This window comes from Solea solea, chromosome 5 (assembly GCF_958295425.1).
Source record: "Solea solea chromosome 5, fSolSol10.1, whole genome shotgun sequence".
In the NCBI taxonomy this organism is placed as follows: Eukaryota; Metazoa; Chordata; class Actinopteri; order Pleuronectiformes; family Soleidae; genus Solea; species Solea solea.
Window position 1 is genome coordinate 13998864 of NC_081138.1, and position 26945 is coordinate 14025808.

The 26945-nt window shown below is 41.1% G+C and overlaps 3 protein-coding genes across 4 annotated transcripts; 2 read left to right on the forward strand and 1 right to left on the reverse strand.

Annotated features, from left to right (window-relative positions):
• Positions 1-3178: 3178 nt before the first annotated feature.
• Positions 3179-6200, forward strand: si:ch73-167i17.6 (regulator of G-protein signaling 9-binding protein). Its single transcript, XM_058629767.1, has one exon. It carries the CDS (start codon positions 3805-3807, stop codon positions 4543-4545), a length of 741 nt encoding a protein of 246 aa, XP_058485750.1. The 5' UTR covers positions 3179-3804; the 3' UTR covers positions 4546-6200.
• A 3610-nt stretch (positions 6201-9810) lies between these two features.
• nudt19 (nudix (nucleoside diphosphate linked moiety X)-type motif 19) lies at positions 9811-11524 on the reverse strand. Its single transcript, XM_058629958.1, has 3 exons — positions 10683-11524; positions 10314-10521; positions 9811-10157 (listed from the first exon to the last, which is right to left on the reverse strand). Exons 1-3 carry the CDS (start codon positions 11475-11477, stop codon positions 9964-9966), a joined length of 1197 nt encoding a protein of 398 aa, XP_058485941.1. The 5' UTR covers positions 11478-11524; the 3' UTR covers positions 9811-9963.
• Positions 11520-26681, forward strand: slc7a9 (solute carrier family 7 member 9). 2 transcript variants are annotated; one of them, XM_058629955.1, is made up of 15 exons: positions 11520-11722; positions 13525-13590; positions 14224-14419; positions 15349-15456; positions 16342-16489; positions 17594-17836; positions 18539-18664; positions 18760-18859; positions 19192-19236; positions 19396-19519; positions 22130-22233; positions 22423-22519; positions 23249-23398; positions 23992-24166; positions 24704-26681. In XM_058629955.1, the coding sequence occupies exons 4-15, from the start codon at positions 15358-15360 to the stop codon at positions 24763-24765; spliced, it is 1473 nt and encodes a 490-aa protein (XP_058485938.1). In that variant the 5' UTR covers positions 11520-11722; positions 13525-13590; positions 14224-14419; positions 15349-15357; the 3' UTR covers positions 24766-26681. The 2 variants fall into 2 exon arrangements, with proteins under 2 accessions (XP_058485938.1, XP_058485940.1); XM_058629957.1 differs by having other exon boundaries at positions 15352-15456.
• The last annotated feature ends 264 nt before the right edge of the window (positions 26682-26945 follow it).

A 26945-nucleotide genomic window follows, 5' to 3' on the forward strand; every position in this document is an offset into this window, starting at 1 on the left:
TCGGTCAGACAGTGGTTTCCCTTTTTCTCGCATTTCTCACGAGACCTTCAGCCCTGATCTTGCAAGGCTGCTTTTCTGCTAACAGACCGTACGGGGAGTGGAGGCAACCCACAATCTCCCTGCAACAAGACATTAAACACCGCACTGACTCTGAAGCTGTTAAATTAGGAGAAAAAGACTGCATAATTCTGCTTTAACTGGAGTTATCTGTATGGGCTGATGGGGGTGACAAGAGTTCCCTGATGTGTTTGCTCAGGATATGCTTGCACTTGGAAAACATGAAAACATCTTTGTCTGTCTGCCCCTTTGACCATTTATATGACATAAAATGTATGTGAGTTTTAGTGTGATCCATTTCCTGCTTAAAACCATTGAGTCCATTTGATGGAAATGGCTGAGAGCAAGACGACAACCTCCATTTAAAGCTACATTAGTAGGCACTACGCTCCTAATCCCAGGACCTTTAGGAACCTGCTAATCCAGATTATGGTATGTAGATCATTTAATAGCATCAAATGTCAACTCCCCTTTAAGTTATTTTTTCTCTCCTTTGATTTCCTCTTCACTGACGCATACCTCGGAATATGTTTGCTCCTCTTGTTAATTCTCTTTGCTCTTGGCATTGTCACACATGTATCAGACAAGCACATGTTTATTTGGTGTATTATGCTACAATCTGGGCCACATGGATGGTGTAGTGGTTAGCTCTCTTGCATTTGCAGCAGGAAGACCCAGGTTTGAGCACAAGGGCCTTTCTGCATGGAGTTTGCATATTTTCCCTGCGTGTTTGTGGGTTTTCTCTGGGTTCTCCGGTTTCCTCCCACAAAACATGCAATATGGGGATTATATTCCTCTCTGAACTGTGTTTGCCATGACAACTCTTGCAGCAATCAGAGCACTGCATGTCACTTTGATGTCAAGATTCTTATTATAGAAATGCAGACAAGTGGCCCTTTTCCTGTACTGTACATCATCAGCCATGCACATAAAAAAAGACTCGATGAAAGAATCCAGATCCAGAGATGACACAGGTGAATTTTGCACATGTTTTTAGAATATCACGCCTCAGAGTTGAATTTTCACAAAACATATACCGCATCAATAAATTTGCATTTGGATTTTGGAAGTCCATTAATTAAAATGACGATTTCAAAACAAAGTCAATTTCACTATGCAATAAATAAAAAAAGACACTTACTTTTAAAAGACCACCAGGCTTCATCTAATCAGTCACATTGTTTTATGCAGTGAATCCAATTTCCTTTCATGATTTTGTCTATTAACAACTATCGGTGAAGTTGTGTAGGATTAAATACAACATGAGAAATAATGAGCCTGACTGGTGATGATTCATTACACATCAGTAACTGAATACCTTGTGAAGAAATAACTGCTAATAAGACTGCTTGGCAAGAGGTGAACAGTTGCCGTGGAAACATTCAAAAGGGAAGCGAGATCTCAACAAAGCATCTGACTCAGCCCCAATATTTGCTTGAATGCTGACATCACATATGCAGTTCATGGTACAAGAAGAGCAGAGGCATTAGGATTAAAACAACTGAAATGAGTTGAAATGGAATTATAGCTCGATGCTACAAGTGTGTAGAAAATATATAAATAAATCCTGATGTTAGAGCAGATGAAACGCAACGTGGTCAGCCTCTGCCTCAGTTACTTGGGAAACCAGACCATTCAGTACATTAGCTTTACACTGCAGATCATTAGGCCTCTTTGCTTCAATAATGCAAAAAGAGCAAACCATGCAGGCAAACACCACACAGCTTTACTGTCACCTCAACACAGCAGGAGTCAACTGAGTAAACAACACATTATCCAACCAGTGCTGTGTGTGTGTGTGTGTGTGTGTGTGCGTGTGTGCGCCTGTGCGCCTGTGAGTGTTTGCAGAAAGTGACATCCTGTGCGCAGGCAGGTGTTTATCTAATTGACATGCATATATATGCAAAACACAGAGGAAATCAATGGGAGAGCTGTCACTTATGCACTTGCCTGACACATTTCATGACACATTTTAACAGGTACTGACAAATGAAATGACATCATTACACCAATCCTTGCTGCCCTTCCCTGGACACCTGTCAGTTATTTTAGATATTTTATGATTGTATTGCTCGTTTGTTTAAAGCTTTGAATGGTCAGGATCTTGACTATATTCATGAATTGCTGTTTCTTTATGATCCTCCAGAAGGGCCTTACCATACATTGTATATTAAAAGTGGACATAGTAATCCAGTTTGCTTTGGTGAAGCCAAGCAACTAGGGGCAGTTGGTGCTTGCAAAAAAAGGCAGTTCTGTAAATGATGTTATGTATGTGAATATCTGGTTGCAAAACCTTAACATGCACCAACTATCTCCAGGCTTCATAATGGGAGTTCAGATTCTTATGTGCTGTCACGGCTGGTTGCTCTACTGGTGGCTCTAAACTGATGGCTCCAAAATCCTGCCTTATCTTTGCCAATGGTTTGATGTTTAGGTCAATCAGCTGTAAACTCAGTATCTCAGTAATTTAAATCTCTTCTTAGGAGTTGGTATTTGCTTTATTTATTGTATATTTATTATTGGAGAGAAAATGGATCTGTAACCAGAAGATTGCCAGTTCAAATCCTGGGACAAGTCAAGGGTTGCGGTGCCCTTGAGCAAGGTGCCCAACCCCCATGTCTCCCTGGGTGCTGATGTGTGCTGCCCACTGTGTGTTTATTAGTGGTGTATCATAAGAATGGGTTAAAGGCAAAAGTAAAATTCACTATCACTGTGCAAACATACATGTTAATGCTATACTACTGTTTATTATTTATTTTCTACTCTCCTAATTAAATCAAATAAAGTAACATGTAATCATGAGGCGAGCGATGACAACAGTTGCTGCTGCATTTTAAACTCCAAACTAAACTCTGCTGACCAGAGCCTTAAAAATCACAACTAGATCTTGGGTTCAAATGTTTGTGGAAATGTAAAAACATCCATTTCGTGCTGACAAATGTCAGAGTGTGGTTGCAGTTAGGAGGTTATGTTCGTGATAGGCGTCACAGCCCCTGCCCGCATTAAGCGCAGATCAGCCAATGACAGGAAGCGTTAACTCTGCGATCAAACCAATGAAAGTGAAGCTGTTGTGTTTTCCGTCTGCCTGCTTTTCTCCGCCTGCCGCTGAATGCCTCCGTTTTGTGCGCGCGTGTGACTCAAGAAGGCGCTTTAACGCCGCATCATCGATTGGGTGCTGAAGTGGACAGCTCCTCACACTGATTCATTAACCAAACAAAAACACGGCGCTCCTCGTGAGGGCTCTGAGGCTTCAAATCTCCCCCTTTTCAACTCTAAACGAAGATCTCCGTTTTCATCCTGTCAAATTTTGGACTTATTTTGTGCTGCTGACGAGAGAGGGGCCGATGTTTTGACACCTGTAGCTGAATCTCCTTCTCTCTCTCTATCTCCCTCTCCCTCTCATCCTTTCGCATGCGTCCTGCAGGAGAGGTGCACTGGCGCTGTTTGATCTGTGTGGAGTGGAGAGGCGCAAAGGTAGCCTAAAGCCATTTACGAACGCATTAATTTCTAAGCCGCTCTCGGTGAGCGCCTGCACACAGGAAAGAGCATGGATAGAGAGGAATTTGCTCTGACTGGTGCGCTGAGGGTATTTGTATTGCTGGGAATGTAGAGCTGTGGAAACTAAACTAAGGACAGCGTCTGAAGCACCGCTTACCCCACTAACAGCTCGATATTTCTCTTCAAGCCGTTTTAGTTATTATTTCATAAACCCGTGAAGATACAAGTATTAGTTTTTTTTTATCAGCAATGGGGAAAGAGGAGTGTAAAACAATGCTGGACGCCTTGAACAAAGTGACCGCCTGCTATAGGCATTTGGTCATCGCCCTAGGAAGCACCTCGGACTCGCAGAACCTACGGGAGGAGCTGAAGAGGACCCGCAAAAAGGCCCAGGAGCTGGCCGTGGCCAACAGGACTAAGCTGACCTCTCTGCTTAAAGACAAGAGCATCAGCAAAGATGACCGGGCCGAGTACGAGCGCCTCTGGGTGCTGTTCTCCAGCAGCATGGATCTGCTGGAGGTGGACATGAAAAGGTCCCTGGAGATAGGGCAGGATTTCCCCCTCAAGGTGCCTACGAGGCACCTCATCCAGACGGGTATGACCGGCGGCACCACCGCCGTGGCGGCCCGGGCCATGAGTGTGCAGAACATGAAGTATGAGCTGGACAGCAACATCGACACGACGGACCTCCGGGAGCTGCAGTCCGAGATCTGCCAGGTGAGCCAGATGATGGAGGAGATGGAGATGAAGGTGCAGGTAGCGCCGTGGGCCGTGGAGGCGAAGCAGGAGGCGGGCGCGGAGCTCAAGTCCAACATGAGTGTGGGCAACTCCTCCGTGGGTGTCATCTCCATCTGCGAGGACGAGCCCAAAGAAGAAGACGGTGGAGGCAACAGGGACACTGGCTTTGCATCCATCTGCGCCGTGGTCGGATTCTTTATCATCGTTACTGTCGCTGTGGTTCTAGGATATCTGGTCATCAACATGTCCTGAACCACACTGTGACCAACAAACAGCCCACACTGAAGACAGACACCCTGCGAGGCTGCCCACGGTCCTGGGAGCGTCACCGTGGGTAAGAGAGCCTGCAGCTCCACACGAGAGAGAAGCAGCTTTTTATGGACACGTTATTGAATTAATCTTTCTCGGATTTGTGAATGTAACAATGGAATCGAGGAGTTGCACTAGATTAAGGGTAGAACAGCAACTTAGTGTTTCACTCTTAGACAGTGGCGTGCACAGATATTTTACGGGGCAGGGGCTCAAGTTAAAAAGGGCACACTCATTATTACTCCTGCCCGGCATCTTGGGTATGCAGTGTGTAAAGAGTCTGTCATACTCAGCCTGTGTGATGTGAAGTGAGGCTACCAGACTGGACACAGGAAGGGGGTTTGGGGTGTGGGATTAGGGCTGGGGGGTAGACAGAAGGGAACAGACTTGATGACCTGGGTTAATGCAGATGTTTCATAGGCCATCTCCACAAATGACTGTTGTCTTGCAGAAATTACAAGCTAATGATATGGGCCACATGAAAACCACCAGAGGTCTGTCTGTGCGTGTCTATTTTCTGAGCGAACAAAGTATTCTGTGGGACCAAAAGGGAGCAGACTTTTTTAGGGGATGGGGGTGGAAGACACAACATTACGTGACAGTGTCTGGCCATCAGGATGATATAAACAAAGCGTAATCCAAGTGGATTAGTGGAGGAGCTCAAGCATAAATGCAGCCTCCTGTTAAGCATTCCCCCTCAAAGTTCTGCTGATTGATGCACTTAATTTATGATTTTATTCCAGCTGAGGTGATTGTGATCAAAGGAGCTGAGGAATCACAGAGTCAGAGAGATGTAAAAGTTCAAACTTTAGAGTTGACTTCACAGTTAACCTTTGCTCTTCACATCACATGGGCTGAATGTGAACAGAACAGCATTGTCCTGTTAACACAGTTGGACTACATTATAAAAGCCTGTACAGGCAGATTGTGGTCTAGGCTAGAAGCAGACATCCCGTCTCAATGTGCTCCATGAGAGTCTTGGGTCATAAGAGATGTGCACAGTCTTTTAAAAATGTTCACTCCAAGCATCTTCATGTTCCTTTACAGGGTTTTTTTTTCTTGCAGTCAGAATGTATATATTGCAACATGAGAACAGAGGGTTTGTATGTGTCAGATAATGTACAGATACAATCAGGTATATTTATGATAATAAAACTTTGAAACACACTTGAAAACACGCTTTGAGGAAATAATTCTGCAAGTGACACAAGTACAAGTCAAAGCAGCAGAAATTAATTAAGTTATGTTTGATTGTGCATGGGGTTCGGAACATTTGTTCAGATTTAAAGCTCATGTTGGGGCTAATACTATACGGAGGATTAGATGTAACCACCCCATGGTTAAAGTAGTGTTTTAAAATGGAAAGGAAACAGAAATACCTTAACTCCTTAATGGTTTTAGTTGTAAGAGTCTTTGAAGGTAATCCTGAAATAGGTGAACTGAAAGCTGCCAAAACCAAAGGCCTCGGCATAGATGTTAGGCATCGTTCTGTTCATGAACACAGGCGGGTCCAGAAGAACTAATACAGAACATCCACTCAATACAGGTTGTTTTATGATTTCACCAAATTTTATTTTCATTTACGTTTATGTTAGTTCTTCCAGTGCCATTTTCGGGACTTCTCAAAATGAAGGAATCTTTAAAAATGTACTGTTTTATCTCACCCCTATAAATCAGACTGAGCTCATGAATAAATCCATGTCTATTATGGTTGATGGTACAGATGTGGCAGACATCATCGATTCAGTTCTTTAAAATTGTTCTCAATGTCAAGTCTGTTGTAATTACACAAAAGTTGTAATGGTCTAGGCTAGACCATTACATAGTTTGTGTTGATTACTTGAGCTGACACTAAAGATCACCTCCCGATGTTTTTGTAACTAAAGGTTCTCTTGTAAATACACCCCTGGTATTTACAAACCATTCAGCCTTAGTTACTGGCTGTGGAAGTACATCTCACGGGATCAAATTTAATTATAGTTATCCTCCTGCTCTAAGCAAAGGCCTGACTCCTTGTGGGAGCAATGGATTCTCTGCAGCACAATTAAATATTTCTTTAAAAAAAGAAAACAAGTTGTAGGTTATGATAGCATCACCTGAGTGATTTGTTCGTTCTTTTTCAATTGCATTTTATCTCTTCATCTGAAGATACATCTCTTCTCAGCCTCTTAAGTTTAAAAAAGAATGGCAAAAACATTAAGTTGTAAAGAGCTAAATCAATTTCCAAAAGCTCTGATGTCCCAGAATGGAGAGGATTCTTTGGCAAAAATCTCAGACATCCTGTTTATCCTTGTTGTCAAATCACACAGGCACTAACCTCTCTGAGTCATGAACCACTTGCATTTACAACAGACCTGCATTGTCATCCAGAGATCCAAAAATATAAAGGGGATTAATTAAACATGGGGGAGACTGAAATAGAGTCTCTACACTTTCAAATTCCCCCCTCACATTTGCTCATGCAACATTTCAGTCATGCTGAAAAGATTTTGCTACAATCTCTGTTACGCAAGCCACTTCTCAAAATAGCCACAGCATCAAAGTTTACAGAGTACGTGCTTCATTGGGTCTAAAAGGGTACTCTTTACAGGTGAGTAAACCTTTCTCAACAGTTCTTTGAGGGAAGTGACTCAAACTTTAATGAACCACACTCTTGTCCCCTGGAAACAAATAACTGGACCACTGAGAGGGCACCCTACGCACTTGGCAGAGGCAGATCGCTGCATCACCACCTCATCTGGATGAAGACAAGTGTGTTTTCCAGGCTGATGGTTTCCATAGAAACTCTCAACAGACTCTCCATCGTAAATAGCACAGATTAAGCAGTGTTATTTCAACTCACCTCCCTTCTGGCATCACTGTCTCCCCCCCCCCCCCCCCTCTATCTCTCTCCCTCTCTTAAACCCACACACACGTACACGCGCGCACACACACACACACACACACACACATTTTGTGGAATATTCTCACCGAGGGTAATCATAGACAAAATGTGTTTCCTTGACCCACAACTGCATAAATAATCCTAACCAAGGTACCCAATCCCCAATGACCACAAGCGCATGGAGTACAGGGGGCCCTGTACTCCTAGTGCCAGTCCCAAGCTTGGATATATGGGCCGGTTGCGTCAGGAAGGTCATCCGGTGTAATTAAATGTGCGCATGATCCGCCATGGCGACCCCTAGGGGGAGCAGGCAAAAAACAAAAGAGAAAAACACTTTCAATTTGCAAAATTAAATTACATTCCTAAGCACAAACCTTACAACTCAGTACAGACCAGCTCAAACTCACAAAGGCCTCTGTGTAATCTTGGCAACCATAATTTGTCTACAGAGTGTTCCTCATTATATCTTATAACGCAGTCCACCACAAGGTCGACTCTAGGTATCAGCAGAGGAAGGTGCCAGACCTCTTGACCTGACGTCTCTCCCCTCTCCCCCTTTTCTTTCAGTTGTCCTCCTTTTCAACTTAACTCATCACTGACTCCAGAATCTCCACCTTCGGTCGTCTCACCTTACAAATCTCCGCGACATGACATGTACAACCACCAGTCACCTTATTAGGTTCACAGGAGACCTCATACAGTGGCTGGTGAGTGTACTCTATCACAACCCATAATAAGCTGTAGCACAAAACATGAATAAATGAAATATATTTAAATTTGAATGATAAATGTGTTAAATAAACTCTGTAAAGAGAAGACAGGATACAACTATCTCTCATGAGGTATTAATTTGCCACAGTCACAGCTGTAAGCAGGGATGACACCCTAAGGAGAAAGGGTTGAAACCCCGCAGAGGAACATGCGCCGTGAAATGGACCACATTTAACACATCAGCTGCTAGCTGCAGGTGTCGTCGCGCTTATCTCCCACATGATATGTTTGGTAACAACCTTGTAATACAATGATTACAAGCTGAATTAAAAATAAGAGTGTTGAGAAAAACAATATATAAAGAAGAAATTTCATATTTATTGCCATGTTAACATTTCACAAAGGAGGCCGGTGGGCAGTGGCAGCATTTCTTTGTAAGAGTTGTTAACAGCTTTGACAAAATGCACATTACTACAAATCCTGATTGAATTCTTACATTTCTTTATATAAATAAAACCCAACAGTTAACACCATAGGACCCAAGTGAACCAAATCAAAAATAAGTAAACCCTAAAACCAAACACAGTAAGGCACAAAAGCACAAGTATCCAGACAATGTGCCCATCTCTCCAGGGTCATTATTCTTAGAACATCCTGGTAAGGACAAAAGAGTTTAAAATGCGACTAATAATATAGGTTTTCTGAAATGATTCTGCTGCTACACAATTTGCTATATTCAGCTTATTCAAGCTTATTGCACGTGTCGCCTGCAATAGCAGAAAACATCACACGAGTGAGACAACTCTGTACTGAGGCTGGATAGTCAGACGCACATTTATTGATCCCACATAGGAGAAATTCAGAAACCAAAGCTGTTGCAGCAAATTTGAAAGCGTGATTTCGCTCAAAAGGACGGCACAACCATCTGCCGTTTCATTTTACAGCACTCCCTGAAAAGCAGGTTGATGATGCCAATGCAAAATGTGTGCACGCTGCCAGGTGAAGACAACAATGTTCAGCACAAGCATACAGTCAAAAAGCCACATGGATTCTAATATGACTTTTTTATTTTTATTTGTTTTTTAATGTTGCATGGCCACATAACGGCTAAATTAGACTATTAATGAAACTAAAGATTTAGGACAGTGTCACAGACTCTCGGAACATCAGAATTGGCCATCACATTTCTGAGTCCTCAGAGTGCTGTAGAAAAAAAAAATAATAATTTGATCTTCAGTCCGGTAATCTAAAACATCAATGTGGATGCTGTGAATTCAATGTACACTTTATGGACAAATGTATTTGGCTACACCTGTTAAGTATGAAATTCAGGTGTTTGAATCAGGCTTTGGGATAGACCCCTAATCTCCAATGACGGACAATCAACATGTCAGCATACCAAGACATTTTGGACAAGGCTATGCTTCCAACAGTTTAAGGGAGGCCCTTCTCTTTTCCAACATGATTGTGCCCCAGTGCATAAAGCAAGGACTATAAACACATGGTTTGACAAGTTTGGTGTAGAAAACCTTTTGGGATGAACTGGAACAGAGATTGTGAGCCAGACCTTCTCATTCAACATCATAAAAGTACTGTATGTGCATTGACTTATAGTCCCTGTTGGTCTAATAGGGTGTCCAAATACCTTTGTCCATATAGTGTATCACAATAAAATATTTAATATTTAATTTGTGTTATTTCAAGTTTTTATATATATATATTATATACATATATTTTATATGTGCACAGAGGAGTTTAAGTCAAAGTCAAAGCTGACTTTGAGGGTCATGTGACAAGGGTGGGATGATAACTGGAAGCACGTGGTCGTATTTAGGCTGGATGGTGATCTGAAGCGCTAAACTATTTGAACTCATGACCACAATGCGGTGTAGTGCAGGTTCTTCCTCTGGCTTGTCCAGCTGAATGTCCTCTGAGCCGTCCAATGGGTACAGCTTGTCACCTAGAAAGACAGGAGAGCCCAGCAAACAGAATAAAATAAGAAAAAAAGCAGACCAATAATAACACTTCATCAGATAATAAAGCAAAACATTATGTCATTTCAGTCCGGTTCACTGTTAGTAATGAATGATGTGGAGTAGGTGAAAAACACAATCACCTGGAAGCAGTGAGATGTAGTGGTCATCTTTTAAGAAAACTACAGGCAGCCAGTGCTCGCAGCCCTTTATGGCACGCTGGCTGGCAAAGACATGAAGGTCACTAAGGAGGGGGAAGCGACACAGGCGGCTAAACTCATAGAACTGTGGCGGCGGGATCCACAACTCCTGTGCCTGGGAGCTCTGCAGGACCTCTGACGGTGTGGACCACTGAAACACAGAGAGGCAGGAAGCCAGAACTTGAATATGTTCATTTATTTTACACAATGAAAAGATGTATATCTAGATTTGCTGTGATATGGGTTTTAAAATATTATGTAAACTTCATTACAGAAAAAAAAGTATCAGTATCCACTCCCGGTATCCTTTACCTGATAATGCACGATTTCCCTCTGGTCCTGCAGAGTGTGCGGGGCCTCCTGCAGGCAGCAGATGAAGAAGGCTGTGTCAAACCTCTTACCACCGTACTTGCCCGCTGGGGTCAGCCAGTTGCTCCATTCATGTAAAGCCCAGATGTTGGGCAGCACCTCCAGCTCTCTGCACATCCGGATGAAATTGGAGGGGTTCTGGTTCACCAGAGCTCTCCACTTAGTGAGGTCACTACTGCTCAGCACGTTTGTTTGACAGGGAGGCGCTTGGTCGTTGTAACGTCTGTCCTTTAAACTTTCCAACAAACTTCCCACTTCCATTTTAGACAGAACCAGCAGAACACCGCTCTCCTCAAACGTCTCCCTCAGGGCGCAGATCCTGAAGGCGACCTCTCCAGGGATAGGAGAGCCCAGTTTCATTCGGTTTGTGGCGAAGATGGGAGGTCTGCTCTCCGGCGCTTGTTCGACACTTCTCAAGCCAAAGTCTGAAACGTTCTTGAAAGACGAGAAAATGTCCAGCCACTCACTGGAAAAGTCCGAGGCGTCCACCACACCCCCGGGAAACACATAGGCACTGGGCATAAATCGGCTTTTTCCGCTGCGTTTGAGCAACAACACCTCATAATCAAAGGAGGAGTGCAGCAGGTGTGACACCGCGCAGCTGCGGTCAGCCAGCGGGGAAGCTGAAGCGGCTTTCTGCAGCGACCCTGACGACTGACTGCCCGCAACGAGCTGGCGGCCTGCGGCTAAAATGAGAGTAGCCGCCTCCTTCCAGCGCGTTAGACTGGTGGTGTTCATCCTCAAAGTCTTCACAGTAGCTACTGTCCATCTCAAAACATCCGGTCTCCAACTTGTAGGTCAGTGTTCTCCGTGTTTTTTCCGAGCAGAAAAATGATTACCGCCACCAACTGGTATGGAGTAGAAACTTCTTCTTCTTCGGCTTTGAAGTGCATTACCGCCCCCTTCTGAACTGGAGGAGTGTGGATCAGAATGGTTATATCCTCACACTATGTCACCCTCATACTGCTGTGAATGACACACATGTGAGTATTTCCGTGTATCTTATATCCCCGCACGAGCAGACATAAGGCTCTTCATACCTCACTAGTGTAAGCACTTGTCCAGAATTTATGGACAATGCAGTTTTTATTACATCTCAAAGTTGATACTTTTTTTTTTGATTAAAAAGTGCAAATATGAGACATTTAACTTGAAATTTCCTCTATACTGTACAGTAAAATGTCCAATGTCCAGTACACTACTAGATATCAATGTGCTGAACACAACTTTTTCATTCTTATTCAGAACTTTTAGAGAACTCTCTCTGCAGTTGCTCAAACTCCAGTTATTAGGTCTCTAAAACACAGACGTGCTTTCAAATGTGCCCCCAGAGACACGGCGCTCTCAGTGTTTTATTTTGAAAACCGGATGTTAATGTCCTGTTAAACACCTATTTATTATTTTTTTTAAATAACCTACTTAGCCAGATCTGATCCTTGAAATTACATCTTTCTCCTTTTTATTTCACCAGCTCATCCCTGGATTGTTGTGGTGGAAGTTTGTAGGTTGAGATTAACACAAGCTGCTATCGCCCCCTACAGACTGAATTACCTAGATGTCACTCTTACTGTTCCCAGTTGGCATTTTTAATCATTATTCAAACATGATAGCTTTTGTCCATGACTGCTTTATTGTCACTCTCTGCTCTTTTCCTGAATGATTTGTTTAAACATTTCTTATTCCTTCATGAAATATTTTAAACCGTGGGCCCTAAAACGGTTTCATTTTACATTACTTTACATTAATACATTTTTACCGATATGTAGATGCATTTATTTCCATTTATTTCAGTTAAGATGTAACAACTGATCGAAAAACCAGGATTTACATTTTGCTTTCACTTGTTTCCAAAGGATACCCAAATTATAAGCATATATATTTTCAATATGAGCGCTTTTTAAAAAAAAAAAAAGTTATTTATTTGTGTTGTGTAGATAATGATTAGCAATGCAGAGAGATGAGAAGTATCACAGCCTTTAAGCAAGACAAAGCTTAAATTTGCACATATCAGTTCAGCCTCTCCCAAACAGAGATTTCGACCAGTTCTTATACTGCCATGAACACGGCCCCCTGTGAGTGTGCATGTTTCCAGCTCTGTGTGTGTGTTGCATTAGCTTGTGCGTGAGTGTGTGTCTGAATGTGTGCGTTGACAAGCAGATGGAGCCGGTGCTTGGGTCAACATGACCCACTATTCCTTGTAAAAACATATCGCAAAACTGTTCTTGGAAGCCAAGCTGGAAACCTCCTATTGATAATCACAGCAAAAAAGGTAATTGTACCCTTAGCTTATGATACTAGACAAACATTAATGCTGTCCAAAAACTCTTGAACAACAGTTCAGTTTATCCCCCTAATAGTATCACTGTCAAACACTTGTCGAGAACTCTGTTCTTTAGTTTACTTAAGTTACCTTATATTGCTGCAATACTGTCTTGCTGATTCCCTGACCTTTTGACCTTTTCTTAGGATCATTTCCTTCCACACTGAAAGTGCAGAGACTTACAAGTCTGATTGTGTGACTTCAAATGCACTTGGTCAGATCCTAAGCACCAGGGAATGTGTCTGAAACTTGTGCTCTGCCATTGGTCATAAGTTCTTGTCCTCAGGGTGACTGAGTTCATATGTTCTTGCCTCAGCTGCAGATTACCGGCAAGCGGGAACTGCATTCACCACAGGAAGTCCTGTATTTATCATCAGTGGGTTAGACAGGGAAATGACCATAAATAAATGTCATTCTCACATAACTTATAGAAGAAACTTTGTGTCTTTCTTGTTTTTGTCAAAGGATATGACCAAAATCTTCTCATTTGGAACATGGTGCAGCTCATTCCCACCCTGGTCCTTGCACTATGTAAGTATGGTGAGTGGTTGGGAACACTAACTAGCAGTACACCTGCAACTAGGTACCTATTGGATGATACCAGCTGTCAGTTAAACCGGTGTCAACCTGAAGACTACATAACTTTAAAAAAAAAAGTGGTTTATGGATTTAAGCCAAAAAAAAATTAGCTTTTGCCTGTGTTATTGCCACAACAACAGCACATCCAGGAAAAGTGTGAAGGGTGTACAGTTTATTGAAGCTGAAGCTCCCTCACAAGCAGAATCAACACCCTGAAGACATTTCATTCCATGAGACTTGATGCTGACGTGAGAATTTGTACTGTATTTATTGAAAAAATATTGGATTAATAAAATGTACCCATTGTAACAGGGAAAGAACAGCGTAGAAGGGGAATGTGGCACACACACACTTAAAAACACAGATGTGCATGGACTCACATGCAGGGGTGTCACATAGCTGTATCAAAGAAGCATTGTTGAAGAAGTCTGGTGACTTTGGAGTGGATAAAGTGTTTGGAGTGGATAAAACACTGTTGATTGATTTGCAAAATTGTATGCCACTGTTTTCTTTGTGCATGTACTGTCGTTTGAAAAATTTAAAAACCCTAACCCTCATGTCTTCACCCACCTCCCTTTAATCCAGGAGACCCAATCAGATCTTGGAACCTCCTATCAGAGGGGCGTACTCAGGTTTTCATTTGCATCAGACATTCCTCCTGTCCCTCACTTGACCGAGCTCAGTACCAATGAGGAGACTTCATATCATTGTACCTGGAGTTGGAAAACGAACAAAGATTCAACGTACGTGGAGCATCAAGTGATTTTAGGCCGAGTAACATGTAAGTGAGAAATCTTCTGAAATATTTAATCTAGTCTAATCAAAACGTTCTATTTCGAGTAGGTCAGATGACTGACTCTGACTCTAAAATGCAACTTTTCATTACACTCAAGACTTAACAGTTTTGAATGTGTATGAAGGGATGTAAAAGCACTTCACACATTCATGCCTATGTATGCGCAACGATGTTGTAAATATATTCTTGTCACAATTTGTATTGTGAATTTGGACACAGAGGTTTGTAAACTTTAAAAAGGGGTTCTGCATATGCATCGTTCGGGAAACACTGAGAGGAAATAAAAACCTAAAATCAACCATTTAAATACACATATCTTACGTTTTTGAATTTTCAAAAATGTTGGTTTGAGACTTATTCATAGAAGGTTATATAACTGATAGTCTTTTAGTTTGCTACCTGAGGCCAATCTGGAAGTAAGAATATAGTGAATTTAAATTAAATCTACCTGAATCTACTTTCTTGTGATCTACAACATGGGTAAACATTTCCATGCGCAGTTTATGATTCTTCACGAGAGTATGATGTCATTTTGGTTCCATTGATAGAGCTCATAATGTATAAGTGGACACCAGTGAGAAGGACAGCTAGTATTTGTTATTTTTACTGTCTATATGGCAGTGGTGTCCAAACTATGGCCCGAGGGCCAATCACGGCCCATGGTGAGATGTTGTGCAACCCACAGCTTCAGTCAAAAAAACACCTCTGGTCACATGTCACCCCCATTAGCTCAGCAGGTAAGGTGTTGCACTTTGAAACCAACAATCCTTCTGTGACAGACAGCTATATGCACTCATCTCATAGTATGTTATTTGACTCCAGATGTGGAAAGAAAGGCTATTTTTCTTTTCATTTTTTAATGAAATCATATTCTTATAAAACATGTGAGCATGTGTGCTTCTTTTGGCCACTAGCAGAGAGAAATGGAGAGGAAGGAGTCGCAGAATGGCTCCACTGGCCCCAGCATGGATTCTCCTGCTAAGGACAAGCAGGCTGTGAAGGCCGCTGTGCTTCAAAAAGATGTGAGTGTGTGTATTTACATGTGTGGGTGATCCTGAGAACGACTTTAGTGCTAGACTGGATCCCTCCAGTCGTACCTTTTCACAAAGATGGGGGTTGGACAAACGCTGGGCAGTGCCACCACAATCATCTCTACATAATTAGCTCCACAATGATCCACTATGATGTGCTGTCCAGGCCTCTCAGGCCCGTTTAGCCCTGAGGTGAATGGACACATCTGTTTTGTGGGGGAAAAAAGGAACACATTCAAATTTCATTTAATTTGACCTTAATTAAAAACCTGCAATTCAGTTGAGGGAGACCTTCATTTTCATTGATGCTGAACGTGAACAAACAAAACAGATACAAAAAAACAACAGTGTGGATGATGGTCAAAACTTTTCACTGTGTGTTATGAGTTATATAAAAAACGATGCATGTGACAAATAAAACTCTTGAACTTGAACCCTCCTGTAAGTCTTTTATAGTGTTCGAATGAATTTAATTGAATTCAATTAAATTCATTTGAATTGAACTGAATTAAACCCATTAACCCAACGATCTCATGTTGCCCGGGAACGTTCCTGTTCTGCACACAGGAAGTGATTTGTTTCATGTCAAGACAGACAGAGGCAACAGCAACATTGTGCTAGTGAAATGAGAGGGCTACAAACAGGTTGGAGTACGACAAAAGATACACAAAGATGCATTGCATACTCCGAAATGAACGACGCAGCCTACAAATAATGGTACATCACACCAAACAGAGGCAGAATAACATCAACCAAAATCACCAAAAGTTGTGCGCTGCACCTTTAAGGTTTGCAACACGGTTTGCAATGCTCACATTATTTCAATGTGAGCATGAAATAATGTACTTCCTGTTTGTTCTGTGTGTGTTTGGTCAGGTTGGTCTGCTGAGTGGCATCGGTTTTATTGTGGGGAGTATGATCGGCTCAGGCATCTTCATTTCTCCCAAGGCTGTTCTCCTGTATAGTGGAGCTGTGGGACCGTGCCTCCTCACCTGGGCTGCCTGTGGCGTGATTTCCACTATGGGTGAGAACCTCATCCAAAAGCATCACAGTGATGGTCCTACAATGCATGAGGTTGAAACTAAAATCATGGCTTGTTGATGTGGGACACTAAAGCTCTGACTTGACTCTATGTCAAGCTTAAAAAAACCAAGATTGTCTCCCACCTCCTTCAACAAAACGTGACCGACCTTATTGCTGTGTGAACACTAATACGCCTCGGAGCTTTCCACATTGTTTACAGCTTCATCGTCTGTAGCAATGGAGTGAATAAAAGTAGCTAATTATGCTCATGTATGTTGTCGTATGATGTTCCCACATGCATCATTTCACAATTGTTCTTGATGTTTAACATCCAGTTGCTGTGGAAAACACAGTGTCGGCATCAGGAAGCATCACAAATTTCACCCAGAATTCACACAATGTATAATGGGGGATAGGAATAAGGTGGACAGAGGAAAATAGATGATAGAGCACGAGTGAATGACAGCGGGTGTCTGAGTCTGCAGGTGACGTCTGAGAACTTCCACTTTTTCAAAGACTTACATGATGCCAGTCAAATCTCAAGGCTTCACCTCGGGACTTCATTTTGCAACTTGAAGACAATGTCCACTTATCACACATGGTGTATGGGTGTTCCCCATTCAGACACAAACAACAGATTTATGAGTCTATGTGAATTTATGGGGCTTTAAAGTAAAGTCCGTAGAGTGTGACTGCTGCTGTAAATTCAGATAACTGTTAAACTTTACCAGGTGTGTTTTTGGATTTATTGATGACTCTTCATTATGGTCACTGCACATGTTTGGTTGACAAATTTGGCAAAACATTAACACACATAAAATGTGAAATGTGTTTCACAATGGTAATCTTTATCTTTATAAGGCTACACAGATTACGGATAATGTTATGGACAAAACGTTGTAAAATGCTACATGACTGGCTTCTATATATATATCTATATATATACATATATATGTATATATATATATATATGTAGTTTGCTTTGAGTAAATGTGTCAGAGAACCAAATGTTTTTTGTTGTTCTTAACCTTTCTTTTGAATCTTTCACTAGAAGAAATGATCAAACTTAACTAGTCCGTCTCTCTTCATGTGTTTGTCGACACAGGGGCACTGTGCTACGCTGAGCTTGGCACCATGATCACCAAATCCGGCGCAGATTATTCATATTTAATGGAGGCTTTTGGCCCCATTTTAGCCTACCTCTACTCCTGGACCACTGTCATTGTGTTGAGGCCTTCGGCCTTTGCCATCATCACACTGAGCTTTGCAGAATATGCCTCCACTCCTTTCTACCCTGGCTGCACTCCTCCCCTCATTATTACCAAGTGTCTGGCTGCAGCAGCTATATGTAAGTTGAAGTTAATGTTTAAGTCAGTAAACTGCACATAGCACTCATTATGGATGTAATTGATCATGTATTTAGTATTAAAACTGAACTGGCTACAAAAGGTGGATGTGGGTCAGTGGAAGATCATGTTGTCCTTCAACTGGAAGGGCAGGGATTCGATCCATGGCTCCACTATATTCTACTGTATGCAAGACAATTAACCTCAATTTGCTCCTGGCAGCTGTGCCGGCAATGTGTGGGTGGGTGGGACAGATGTGTGATAGAAAAAGCACTGCATATATACTCCCTGGCCAATTCTGTCGGTATACAGTATGTGTACCGTATAAATGATGCTTGGTTTGAACTTCAGCATTCAGTCTTGACCATGTCTAGGTGTACCTAAAGAAGTGGTTGATTAGTGTAGATGCACTTTATGAAATGTTTGTGATATTGTAGTAGCACTCATTTGTGGCAGAAGATGGGTGGATGGATGATTAACAGAAACTCTGTGAACTTCTGTTAACCATCAAAAAGTAAACAGCAAACTGACCTCAAAGCTATTTTGCTAATTTAAATTTATTTTGCCTTACATTAATGATCATTAATGATCATAACAGCTCAACATGGAACCTTTGTAATTGTTTAAGTTCCAAAGGTGTTCTTCTTTTTTTATCTGCCATTTATTTCTAATGTCTAACTTATAATTTATTGTTTTCTTCTCAGGTGTCGTCGTCTCAGTCAACTGTTTTAGTGCTAGACTGGCGAGATATGTGCAGAATTTCTTTACTGCAGCTAAACTTTTAATCATTTTTATCATAACGGGGGCTGGAATTGTTCTGTTAGCTCAAGGTGGGTTTTATTGTCCTTTCAGTGTATTGTATGTTATTTGATTGGATTTAAAAAAATATGTTTTTAACACATTACATTTTCTTTTTCTTTTTCAGGAAATACTGAGAATTTTTCAAATGCATTCAGTGACACACCGCCGTCTTTTGGAGCAATTGGTCTTGCGTTTTATAACGGGTTATGGGCCTTTGATGGATGGTAATAGTTAATGTTCTCCTCTTTAACCTGATGTGCAGGATTAACTCTGCTCCTCTATAAAGTGATGTATTTATGAGTTGAACTGTGACCTAAAATCGTCAGGTGTCAGTCTTTCAGATGCTCTTTGCCCTTTCTCCAAGCTTTTGGATTCAACCTTCATGTTACCTTAAGAAAATGATATATTCCACACAATGCAGCTGCAGGAACGGGATAGCTAAATTCCCTTAGACCAGATAACATGTTTTGTGAGCTGACCGATGATATCAATCACAATGCTTCTCAATTTAAAGCCCTGTGCACAACGTTTCATGTTCACGCCATTGTTTTCTCAGGAACCAACTGAATTTTATCACAGAGGAAGTGAAAGACCCATACAGGTAAGACTGAAACTCACTGTAGAAGGTGATTCGTTTTTAAAGACTCCCTCAAGATAATTATTAACTTTTGTTCATACTTAAATGTAATACTTAAACTCTTAAGTGGCAAAATACACAACTTGTTTCCCTCTTAAATTGTGTTTTGTGGATTACTCTCAGGAACTTGCCACTGGCCATTATTATTGGGATCCCCTTGGTTTCTGTGTGCTATGTAATGGTCAACATTGCTTACTTCACTGTCATGACCTCCACTGAAGTGCTGGTGTCTCCAGCTGTTGCTGTGGTAAGGAGATGAAGTCATTTAATTATAGTCACTGTCACCAGAGAAATGCATATTTTACAGTTTAGGGGTGAGATGGTACATATAATATATTTTTTGGTATTACCAGATGACTGGGGAAGTGCAGCTTAAGTTGTGAGGGATACAGCCAAGAATAGGTTTGGTGTTCTGGACAGAAGAAAGAAGATCAGGAAATGAGTGGTGGAATGAGGAACTACAGCAAGTGTAGTGGTAGTAATTACAGAGGTAGTAAGTTGATCAATCACAGTCAGTGAGTAGCAGTCCAAGTTCATGCCAAGAAAAACTAGTAAATAGAAGTATAGAAAAGACTAGAAGGAGTTGGATTGCGTCTTTGTGGATCTAGAGAAAGCTTACGACCCGGCACCAAGAGAGGAACTGTGGGGAGTGGCAGAGCAGTATGTGAGGGTGGTGCAGGACATGTATGGGGACAGTGAGACAGTGTTGAGGTGTGCAGTTGGAGTGGGTTGGAGTACATCAGGGATCAGATCAGGGCCCTTTCTTGTTTGCAATGGTGATGGACAGGTTGACAGATGAAGTCAGGCTGGAGTCTCCGTGGATTATGTTGTTTGCAGATGATATTGTAATCTGCAGTGAGAGCATGGGACAGGTGGTAGAGAGCCTGGAGAGGTGGAGGTATGCACTGGAGAGAAGAGGAATGAAGGTTAGCAGGGCAAGACAGAATAACTGTGTCCGAATGACAGTGAGACAGGTGATACGGCGAAGATGCAATGAGCAGAGTTAGTAAAAGTGGATAAGTGTACCTGGGGTCAACCATCCAAAGCAATGGACAGTGCACAAGAGATGAAGAGGAGAGTGCAGGCAGGGTAGAGTGGTTGGAGATCTTGTGTTATCATGTGCCCTATCTGTGTGTGTGTGTAAATGAAATTTATGAGCGCATGTATTTCTGACCATCTGCCTGTGTTATTTACTATTTCAATCTCTTGCTCGAGCCTATGCTCCCTCGCGCCTCCAGCCCATTATAACCCCTGAAACTGCCTCGCAGTGTGCTACCTTATTTAATGAATCTAATTTGTGTTGTACACCTGATGACAATTGTGCTCCTAGTGCCGATGCGCGTTTTTAAATTCCTTTCCTTATGTATGAATATCCTGGATTCTGTTTCCCCTTTTAAAACCAAGCGTACTTCACAGCCACGGGTAAATGACTCCAGCCGTGCTCTCCGACGCGTATGTCGACAAGCTGAGAGAAGATGGAAAAAAAGACAAGCTCCACATCTCTCATCAAATTCTGCATGATTGCCTTTCAGTCTACCAGAGAGCTGTTAAAGTTGCTAAAATGGAGCATTTGTCTAGTCTAGTTTCCAATAACAGCCCCAGGGTTCTGTTCAACCTTTTCAACTCCCTTGTAAATCCATGTGATATCTCCCCTGTGGTGCATCTCCTACTCTCTGCGACAACTTCCAAAAAGTTTGATTGACAAAATGTCTTCTCTTCAGCTGGTGACCTTCACCACCATCACCTCTGTTAACTCATGCCACCTTTGACCTTTGTTTGCCAATCTGTCCTTGATCATTTTGAGCCAATATTCCTTTCCACACTCTCTGACACAGTTATGCATTTGTGGGCGACATGCTGTCCTTGGGCCAACTGTACGTGTTTTAATAAACACTATTCTTAGATCAGGGTGTGTTTCAGCTGCTTTTAAACACTCTGCTGTACAACCTCTTATCAAAATGTGAAACCTGGACCCCCCCTTCGCAGTGGCAGCTTTGGAATGCCCTGCCCTGGCACATCAGATGTGCCCGTTAATGTGACTCTTTAAATCTTCTTTAAAATTCTACTTGGCATTTAACCTGGGTTGAGCTGGACTTTCATGTTTGTTTGTTTGTTTGCTTTTATGTGCTTTTATTATGTTCTGTGACATTTTTAAACGTTTTCTGTTTTTATGCTTTCTATTTTTATGGCTTTTTATTGGTGTTCTTCCTGTACGGCACTTGAGATTGAGGTGAGGGTCAGGGTTGACGTGTGACAGAAGGGTAGTAGCAAAAGTGCAAGAGAAGGTCTACAAGACGGTGGTGAGACCTGCTATGATGATTGGCTTGGAGACAGTGGCACTGTCTGAAAGACGGGAGGCGGAGCTTGCGGTGGTAGAGCTGAAGATGCTGAGGTTTCTTTTCGGAGCGTATAGTCGAGGGACAACTCGGGTTGAACCGTTTGGAAATAAAGTAAGACAGGCAATGTTGAGATGGTTTGTTCATGTGCAGAGGCTGAATAGTGATTGTATTGTATTGCAGGGCAGCAAGAAAAGAGGACAACCACAGAGGTTCATGGATGTTGTTAAAAAAGATATGAAAACAGTTGGTGTAACAGAAGCGGACACAAGGGATAGAACAGGATAGAGGCAGATGATCCCATGTGGTGACCCCTAAAGAGAGAAGCCGAGAAATTAAAAGCAGTATCTAAGCAATTGAGTGCATATATAATTAGATTTCATGATTTGCATACATTACATAAACATTACTTTTTATATGTGTATATGTGTAATATGAAAGTAATTAACTAATGTAAGTAATACATTAGCAGTGTCTTGTCTTCCTAGTCCATTGTTAAGTATGTGGTTTGTACATTTTAGACGTTTGGGGACAGAGTCTTTTATCCTCTGTCTTGGATCGTTCCACTTTTTGTTGTCTTCTCTACAATTGGTACTGCCAATGGATCCTGCTTCAGTGGTGCCAGGTAAGACAACCATCCTATTATCAGATAAGATATGATAAAGACATGTTTTTTTTTTATTATTATTGGTAATATAATTGTTATTAGTGGTGGGAAAACATAAGAGAGGTGGGTTAAGAAAAATTGCAAATGACACAAGAACAAATTAAACATGAAAGAAAAAAACATATGTCTGTCTTTCTCCTCCCACAGACTGACGTATGTATCTGGTAGAGAGGGTCACATGGTGAAAATTTTATCCTATATCAGTCCAAAGTACTGTACACCATTACCTGCTCTCATACTGAATGTGAGTCCTGCACATTTAATGACCATCTGTCTTTTTAATGTTAGAATTTCTACTTGGTGTCTGTGTTGATTTTGTTTGCCTCACAAGCCCACTGTTGTGCACTCATTTGTTGTGTATCATTTTATGTCACAATTCACTAAAATTACTTAAACAACAAAAGTAATGTTATGCTGAAGAGTTTTTTATGTCAGGTTCTTTGCACAAAATAGCAAAAAAAAATAGAACTGAGCAATAGAAATATAATCAGGAAACAGTCATAAACACAGAATAGCTTATTTTGTGAATTAACAACTCGACAAAGCACCATAAGAGAGCACATACCGCTTGTACTCTATCCTGAAAGGCTTCAACAATGGTTTAAAGAAATCCTGAATCTGGATTCATGTCTCGATCACCACATTCTAATATTTTCTGTCTTGGGCCATAACCATGTTTACATCCACAGAAGATTTCCTCCCCGACCATCTTTATTTCTTTGTGTGTGTCTGTTGTTGGGTGTGGATACACCCTTCTGCTCCTCCACAAGTGACGTTCCTAATGGAAAAATTAAGTTCCTTAAATTAGAATTTTACCTTTTGAGTGATGCTGCTCACAGATAGATATGTAAACAAATTACAGAAATCATGAATAAAAAAAACACAACTTCCTTGGGGACATAAAATGTAAATGTAAAACATTTCTTTGTTTCTTTTTCCCACTATTATGTGTACCTATTTTTGTGTGTTTTAGGGTGTTTTGGCTATGTTCTACCTTATCCCAGCCGACATTAACACCCTTATAAACTACTTCAGCTTTGCTCAGTGGATGTTTTATGGTCTGACAACACTGGGACTCATAGTGATGCGATTCACAAGGAAGGAGCTCCACAGACCAGTGAAGGTGAGGCTTTTTTAACAAGGCACAGTTTCACTTCTATTTTCCGTTCTTTTTCCGACATACTGTACAGACAGCGAGACATACTTAGATATTAAAACAAAACCCTATGAAGGTGAGACAACATGCTACCCATAAGTGTGTTTGTAGTCGCTTTAATCTCTATTGTGTAACTTCAGTCGCCAAAACACAGCTACTGTTGCTACCACCCCAGACTTTCTCACGTGAGTCTGCAGAGCTTTCTGAAAAGACAACTTTGGGTCAATATTCCAATGATTCTGTGCGGGGTATGTTCCTAAAAGTAAAGTATCTGGTATAATTCCTGACCCTAAAGTTTGCTGCCGTCTCACTTTACTAACGTCGTGAAGTGAAACACCACAGACATACAGACTTAAAATGAACTTTTTATATGTACTTTAGGCAAAGGCTTTTTGTCATGAAGACTTCAATTAAGAAATTATAGTGGAAAAGTGGAGAGAGAAAGGGAGGGAGTTATCTTACACACTCACCCTTTAAATGTAATTAAAAAAAATTATTTAAAAAAAATTCTGTTTCCTTGTGTGAAAAGTAAAATCTAAACTCTTTGTGATAACTTCAAGGTGCCAGTTGTCCTAGCGGGCCTGATGGTGCTGGTGTCTGGCTACTTAGTCCTGGCCCCCATCATTGATAAGCCAGAAGTGGAATATATCTACTGTGCAGTGTTCATGTTCAGTGGATTTCTACTCTACTACCCTTTTGTTCACCGTAAGGTTGAATGGGCACGCAAACTCATGAGTAAGTTTATTTTTCATTTTTACTGAAATTCAGGAGGCAAGTTGCAGAATACAAGTCACTGAAATACTTTGTTTGCCTCTTGACCACTGGTAGAAAGTGAAATGGGAAATATGTTCAAAAGGTACAACCGATTACGAAACAGATAGACCTTTTTACACCAACGCGGCACAGGCATGGTTCTACTGTCCACACCAACCTTTTAACAGTTTTGGTTCAGAACCTATACATACTTTTTTATAGGTTTTGCAAGTTTTTAACAGAACGAAAGTGTGTAAAAAAAAAAAAAAAAAGTGTTTACTTCTACTCAAATTAGCAACACCCACCATTGATAACACAAGATTGTGGAACTTTGGTTCAGCTTAACTGCTGTGAATATGGATTGGTTTAGTGAGAGTACCAAGGTTCTGATTGGAACTAGAGCCTGGACAGGAAGTGTGCCAGTGCTTGCTAGTGTGACAGTGGTAACAGTGTGAGGTTGTGCTGATGCCATGATGGACCATGGTGGAAAAGTGACATTTGACGTGCTTTCTCCTGTAGGGCCCATTACTATTTATCTCCAGCTGCTGATGGAGGTAGTTCCTCCAGAGAAAACGGAATGAAAATGGACAGAAGAGAAAACCACGATGACTTCTGCTGCTTGTCACGATTCACATTGTGCCTGGTTCTGGAAACAGGCCAATCCAACGCCTGGGGTCAGAGGAGAATCAGGGTCAACAAAAAAGTAGCTGGTGTGTCGTATTGTGTTTGTGGACTGGTGTGACAAGTCATTTCTGCTGATATGTTGTTGTTTTTTTAACATGACAGCCTGAATGACCATGTTCTGGTGAAATCTTTATGAAATCACTACAACTGTTTGTAGTTTGATAGGATTTTACTTCCACTGCTCTGACATCAATACTTGAACACTCACGAGAAAGTGGAGTCTATGACAACAATGCCAATCATGATATTTATCCGCACTTGAAAGGGGAATGGTGTTAAATACGATAAAGATGCGAGAATTTGAAAAAAAAAATACACAAGCGTTTCAGAAACATGTTTATTTCCTTAAATAATATTTGCATATAGAACACGTGTGCTTCCTTGTTTTCCATTTGTTTTACGAAATTTATAGTTTATATTTTATATTGTCATTTTCAGCCTTTTCGACTTTGTACTCTCCATCACCTTTGTACGGAACCTTGTACAGTTTTGAAATGCACTCCATACGCCACAAGAAAAAGAAATAAATAAATAACATAAAACAGGAAATAAACACTATGTGATTCCAGCATATAGCTCTGCCTATAAATTGCATGTGCTTGGCACTTTAGGAAACTGATAATGAATGTATTATTCAAATAAATACTCTTAGAAAGCAGAGAACATCACATTGATTGCAATCACTGCAGGATTCAGAACAGTGCGATTGAATAAAATCACAAAAAAATGGCAGAGCCTCTGGATATTACTCTTGTCCAGCACTCTGTGGGAGTTGGGTCTTTGTTGCCCTTTAGAGGCACTTCACACATTAGGTTTTCCCGATGTACAATCCTTCGAGTGCAAGTGAAGATTTTCTCCAGTAGGTGCCAGTAAATGTTACTGTAATTGGCTTCACTGAATGAGAGGATTCTCAGAAGAGCTGCTCACTCACTTCTGCCAAATTACACTGGAACTGTCTGTAGAAGCAGCGTGTGGGTTGTGTAGCCAGACGTGCTTGGCTCAGTTTTAATGTGCATGGTGTTTTCAGTAAAGAAAGCTGTTGTCTCTCAACAGGTCCCACGTGAAGACTAAATCAGTTTTTTTCCCCACAAATTCCAGGACTCTGCTGGCACTAATCCGATCAAAGATGAGATTTTTTACACATTGCCGTAAAGATGAGCACTTACATCCTGTTTCATCACTCTTTAATAGGCACTGGGTCCCAGGAAGAACATTCATCATTTGGTTAGTGGGCAAAGGAAAGTGATATTGTTCAGAATGTATTAAAATTGTTTTTATGTTTTATCGGAGCCGCAGATGATGCAAAACAATGCTGCGTTCAGTGTCAGCTGTGTTTTAAGATTTGATTTTGTGGTTTTGTCACATCTAAAGTAACATTTCTAAAAGTATCAACAGGAAAAGTCTGACTCTGTTGTTTAATGTACTATTACACGAAGTAGCTTGTTAATACTAGATGTATTGTTAAACAAGTCAAGGTGGAGCCACTTTCACAACTTAAATGATGTCTTCATAAAGTTAAGTACCTTATATCTGTGGTTCTAAACCAGCTATTAAAAGCATCATTCTGGAATAAAATATTGGATAATTGGACCATCTAAAAATGTTGAGGGGAAATGTCTTTGCATTGAAATGCAAATAACTCAGAGAGGGCTGAATTGTGCCAAATCGTCTCAATCTGACACTGGGTTTGGGCTGTTGTAGGCCAAATGTATAACCATAACACATTTTTACTTGTCAGAATACAACATTTTAATCTGAAAAGCAACTAGGAATATACTAGGGTGAAATAAACATGTAGTGAGGGAAACTACTAGCAACATAAAAATAAACATTTTACTTAAAAAAGTTAATGTGTGATGTTAAAAAAAATGTTTTCAATTGTCTTCTTTAAATGTACTGTGGAAGTACAATCTACACTGTAGATTGATTGAACTCAATGATAGGAATATGCACATTCTGTGCATATTCTCATGGATTAACACACACACACACAGGCAGAGTGTGTGTGTGTGTGAGAGAGAGAGAGAGAGAGAGAGAGATCTCATCATCTCATTAATAGATAGACAGCTCTGATGAG

Bases quoted from the DNA above. Each gene is read 5' to 3' on its own strand.
- si:ch73-167i17.6 (XM_058629767.1), top strand. From the start codon at position 3,805: ATGGGGAAAGAGGAGTGTAAAACAATGCTGGACGCCTTGAACAAAGTG.
- nudt19 (XM_058629958.1), bottom strand. From the start codon at position 11,477: ATGAACACCACCAGTCTAACGCGCTGGAAGGAGGCGGCTACTCTCATT. The intron at 10,522-10,682 runs GTAAAGGATACC...TCTGTGTTTCAG, and splicing joins GGGAAATCGTGCATTATCAG to TGGTCCACACCGTCAGAGGT. The intron at 10,158-10,313 runs GTGATTGTGTTT...CTGTCTTTCTAG, and splicing joins CTACATCTCACTGCTTCCAG to GTGACAAGCTGTACCCATTG.
- slc7a9 (XM_058629955.1), top strand. From the start codon at position 15,358: ATGGAGAGGAAGGAGTCGCAGAATGGCTCCACTGGCCCCAGCATGGAT. The intron at 18,860-19,191 runs GTAATAGTTAAT...TTGTTTTCTCAG, and splicing joins TTATGGGCCTTTGATGGATG to GAACCAACTGAATTTTATCA. The intron at 24,167-24,703 runs GTAAGTTTATTT...TTTCTCCTGTAG, and splicing joins ATGGGCACGCAAACTCATGA to GGCCCATTACTATTTATCTC.